The sequence below is a fragment of the Salvia splendens genome, chromosome 16 (assembly GCF_004379255.2).
Source record: "Salvia splendens isolate huo1 chromosome 16, SspV2, whole genome shotgun sequence".
NCBI lineage: Eukaryota > Viridiplantae > Streptophyta > Magnoliopsida > Lamiales > Lamiaceae > Salvia > Salvia splendens.
In genome coordinates, this window is record NC_056047.1 from 2,966,379 (window position 1) to 2,971,214 (window position 4,836).

The 4,836-nt window shown below is 37.1% G+C and overlaps 1 protein-coding gene across 1 annotated transcript; it reads left to right on the top strand.

Moving 5' to 3' along the window:
* The first annotated feature begins 340 nt into the window (after nucleotides 1–340).
* LOC121770648 (chaperonin 60 subunit alpha 2, chloroplastic-like) lies at nucleotides 341–4,384 on the top strand. Its single transcript, XM_042167406.1, has 8 exons — nucleotides 341–480; nucleotides 570–747; nucleotides 1,108–1,229; nucleotides 1,317–1,524; nucleotides 1,605–1,750; nucleotides 2,023–2,329; nucleotides 2,581–3,032; nucleotides 3,189–4,384. Exons 1-8 carry the CDS (start codon nucleotides 427–429, stop codon nucleotides 3,474–3,476), a joined length of 1,755 nt encoding a protein of 584 aa, XP_042023340.1. The 5' UTR covers nucleotides 341–426; the 3' UTR covers nucleotides 3,477–4,384.
* The last annotated feature ends 452 nt before the right edge of the window (nucleotides 4,385–4,836 follow it).

Here is a 4,836-nt window from a genome sequence, read left to right on the forward strand (position 1 = left end):
CGCAATGAGGTATACCGAAAAATTCGGTAAGATATAAGTATGACATTTTCTCATACCGCAATTTACGGTACGGTATGCGGTATGACATTTTGAGTGCGGTATACCGTACCGTGCCACCCCTAGTTATTTCTTGTTTAAATAGAAGGAATACAGATATATATTTGGATATGAAACATGAATATTAGATTTATTTTTCATCTAAAAATTGTAATGCTGGGAAAATATTGATATTCATAATTAAAACATGAGTTAAAAGAGTATAATTATTTTCTTTGAATATCTTCAAAATATAACAAAGAAAGATGGACCGACGTTCTAAAAATCTACAAATAATCACTCACGAATTTTTGCGTTATCAATAAAAATAGAAATTAGAAAACCCTCTCCAAAACCCTACTGCTGTTTACAAGCATCAAATTCGAAACTATGTCGTTGCCATTTTCTTCCCCGATGTTCTTGCATTCTGGTGTTTCGTTCACCGTAAGTTATACGTATTTCGTTTTCGCTTAATTTTGGTAGGTTAAATTTCTGCAGAATATCAGCTCAAGCTGCTTTCAATTTTTGTTTAGGGATTACGTGGAAAATCAAATCCAAATGGATTGTGGCAGAGAAACAGCGTGAGGAAGGTGATGGTAGTGGTGAGAGCAGGTCCGAAGAGAATTGAATATGACAAAAAATGCAGAGATGCTTTACTTTCGGGGATCAATAAGCTTGCCGATGCTGTTTCTGTGACTTTGGGGCCGAAAGGTTTACTTCTTCGTTTTTTTTTCGATTTTTGAAATATCTAATTTGGATATTTTGTGCTGGTAATGCCTTTTCCTAGCTGTTTGGAGCTGGATTTTTGAACTATTCGTTGTTAAAAATGTCGCCGTGAAGTTATGGAGATGCTTTTGCCCAGTAACATAATTTCATGTGTTTCTTCAGTATTTTCGAAATGCAAGTCCGCAGTAATCGATCCTATAACTCTGTTTTTGTTGACTGATTTTTTTTCGTGAAATTATGCCTTATGCCTTTTTTATTACTTAGTGAATTATCCCCATTTTATGGAGGGTTGCTGATAGTTGGTATTGATTTACTTCTTATTTGCATTGTTGTGTTAAACAACAGGCCGGAATGTGGTCCTTTCAGAGTCCGAGAAACTCAAAGTGATAAATGATGGTGTAACTATTGCCCGGGCCATAGAGCTTCCTGACACAATTGAGAATGCTGGAGTGCTGCTAATCCAAGAGGTCAATCTCAGTGTCCTTGCTAATGTCACGCGATAGAATATGTTGCACCCGATCTTCTGGCTATCACATTCGTTGTGGGTTTTGCAGGTTGCAACCAAAACAAATGGGTCGGCGGGTGATGGCACGACAACTGCGATTTTGTTGGCCCGAGAAATGATTAGATATGGGTTATTGGCTATCACCAATGGGGCTAACCCCGTATCCTTAAAGAAAGGAATGGAGAGGACAGTGGAAGAATTGGTTAAGGTATTGAGTGAGAAAAGTTATGCTGTAAGGGGCAGTGATGAAATTAAAGGTTTGATTTGTCTTCTTCTATCCAACACATATGTCATTGACTCATTATGCATCTCTGAATTGTTATTCCCTTTTATACAGCCATAGCTTCATTGTCTGCTGGAAATGATGAATATATTGGAAACTTAATTGCTGAAGCCATTGAGAAAATTGGCCCTGATGGTGTGATATCAATTGAATCGTCTTCATCATCTGAAACTTCTGTGACAGTCGATGAAGGAATGAAGGTATTCTGCATAAACTGACTTGTCCATAACGCATTAATCTTGAAGACATTGGGAACCTAGAATTCCTTGCTTCCTCTTACTGCAGACGTAAACCGACCACTTTAACATTATTTCTTCTTTTGGTCTTTTTTTCTTCTTCTTCTTCTTGAAAGAATCTGAATATAAGTTTTAGTGAATTAATGTCCAGTTGTTTTCGTTGTACACATAGCATTATCTTTTGCCTTAGTTTTCATTATTTCTTTAATTTTTGTTTAGGCAGTCTTTTCTTGCAGATAGATAAAGGATACATGTCGCCGCACTTTGTCACAAATAAGGATAAATCGATAGTGGAATTCGAGAATGCCAGAGTTCTGGTGACTGATCTAAAGATATCCAGCCTGAAGGAGATTGTTCCGTTACTGGAGAAGTCTACACAATTGAGTGTCCCTCTACTGATTTTTGCTGAAGATATATCTCGGCAAGTGCTGGAAACTCTGGTCTTGAACAAAATGCAAGGTGTGCTTAACGTAGCCGTTGTAAAATGTCCAGGTCTTGGAGAAGGAAAGAAAGCTATATTGCAGGATATTGCTCTTATGACAGGTATGTTTAAATGTTAATATTCTAGTTACAAATTAAAAAAAATCTCAGCCAAAAGGAATTATGAAAATTGATGGAGCAATTTTCCATGCCTGCTTTGTAGTTTCTCGAAACTTTTACAAAAGATATAAGTTGAAGTTTCAAAGTAATCTAGAAGATGGGAACTTCAAATTCCTGTGCTTCTTCTTGTAATGTTTATGTCTACGTCGTTTCTAACTACTACTTTCATTTTGGTATCAATTATCTGAAATCAGGAGCTGACTTTATATCGGGAGATTTTGGGGTGGCTCTTGAAACAGCAACTTCTGATCAGCTTGGAATTGCTCGGAAAGTAACAATTACTTGCAATTTTACCACTATAGTGGCGGATCCGTCCACTAAAGCTGAAATTCAGGGCAGAATAATGCAGATAAAAAAGGATCTAGCTGAAACTGATAGCAAATATCTAGCAGAAAAGCTAAGTGGGCGGATTGCAAAGCTCTGTGGTGGGGTCGCTGTTATTAAGGTTGGGGCTCATACAGAAGTTGAACTTGAAGACCGAAAACTACGAATAGAAGATGCAAAAAATGCCACATTTGCGGCCATGGCTGAAGGAGTGGTTCCTGGTGGTGGAGCCACATACATACATCTCTCAAAGCAAATACCTGTTATGAAGGATGCCTTTGAAGACCCAGATGAGCAGATTGGTGCAGACATTGTTGGAAAGGTTTGTGACCTTTGCTAGTAACTTCAATTGGAGACGAGAATGCTATTTCGGTCCTTGGAGTCATACACTAATTTTGCTTTTGTAGTAAATGAGATTTGTATATCTTGCGTTAGTTTGTTTACAGTTCTAAACATTGTTCTTTGGAATAAATTTCAGGCACTTCTTGCACCAGCAAAAGTAATTGCAGCAAATGCAGGGGTTGATGGAGATGTGGTTCTGGAAAAAATTAGAGCTTTTGATTCGAATTTCGGGTATAATGCAATGACTGGGAGATACGAAGATCTGATTGCTGTTGGTGTCATCGACCCTTGCCGGGTTTCAAGATGTGCGCTTCAAAATGCCGTCTCTGTTGCTGGTATGATCCTCACCACTCAGGCCATACTAGTTGAGAAAATCAAGAAGCCCAAGCCACTTGTTCCCCAGATTCCCGGTATATCCCCCTGAAGGAAGACCAAGGTTGTAAGAAATCACGACATACACTAGAAAATCAAAGATCAGCCAAACTGATTAGATTATTCACCATTCTTTGAGACAAATGCCCTTCCTTTAGTGTCAACGAGAGGAGATCGTACAATGTTGGATGGTTGAAATACCAGCGTTCCATATTAGAAGCCAACAAGGTCAGGTCTGTCACTAGCTCTTTTCCAGTTAAAGATGATACGTATAATTTATATGGCTTATCCTTGTTGAAAGTGTTGAAGATGCTTCTTTGAGTGCCACTGATGATGAAGTGTTGATCTGTTGTGCCACGATGATTCATAGCCAACGTGGCACTCGAGAAACCTGGGCAGTACCTAGGATTTGAATCTGAGACAGTGGGAATGCAATTTTTGTTTCATTAGATTATTAGTACCAAATTGCAATGAGTCAAGAAGAAAGTGACTCTTCCTCACTTTCTAAGAATTTAAATATTATCATATGCTAACCAACTCCATACCAATTATGATGATGAAACTGTGGACTTTTCTGGGTCAGGTAGAACAACCATCTACATAACAACTTATATATAGTATACTTTTGCCAATGCATTCCTTTTCCAGGTGAATAAAGTCATACTACTTCCTGTCCATTTCTTACACATGTTACATCTGATCAACTTAATCAAAATTCCAATTGATCATCTTTGGACCATAATCATTCTCTTAGCCGTTTTTGTATGTCGTAGAATGTTAGCAATCTTCATATTAAACACCCATTTTAAATTTGTAATTATTGTTCGCAATCTTCATCAAGTAGTCATTATTTCTTGTTTATATCTCTTGCAACTTTTGAAAAGAAAGTTGTAAGTATAATTTTTTTTTGCGTGTGTAAACAAATATAGGCGCTTTTTTGGCTATAATACTTTTGATCAAGCCTAGTATGCTATCTAATTTTTGCTGTGTGTGACAGTAAATATATAATGATTCAGGCTTGATGTCAAAGTTAAGTATGTTGTCCACAATTTGGCTTAGGCACCTTATTCGGCACGCATGAAACCCCACTTTCTAATTTAGAATTATGATAATGTTATTGGCATCATTTTTACGTCATTGTTTTTTATTCATCCAAGCATTTATCGAAGGGTGACGTAATTTGGTTCGAAATTAGTATACTTAGCTATTTGAATATTTTGGAACATCATAATAGTGCTATTAATGCAGTATTGATTAGGTATAATCATTCAACGGCTAAAAATTAATAGAATGAGAGCTACCTTTACGAGTGTGATCAACGACGTGATTATATGGTTGTTAAGGCTTCAGCTTCGCGATTCCTCTGATTAATTGAGTGGTAACTAATTTAAATATAGAATTAAATGACTTAC

Bases quoted from the DNA above. Each gene is read 5' to 3' on its own strand.
- LOC121770648 (XM_042167406.1), top strand. From the start codon at position 427: ATGTCGTTGCCATTTTCTTCCCCGATGTTCTTGCATTCTGGTGTTTCG. The intron at 481-569 runs GTAAGTTATACG...ATTTTTGTTTAG, and splicing joins ATTCTGGTGTTTCGTTCACC to GGATTACGTGGAAAATCAAA. The intron at 1,751-2,022 runs GTATTCTGCATA...CTTTTCTTGCAG, and splicing joins CAGTCGATGAAGGAATGAAG to ATAGATAAAGGATACATGTC.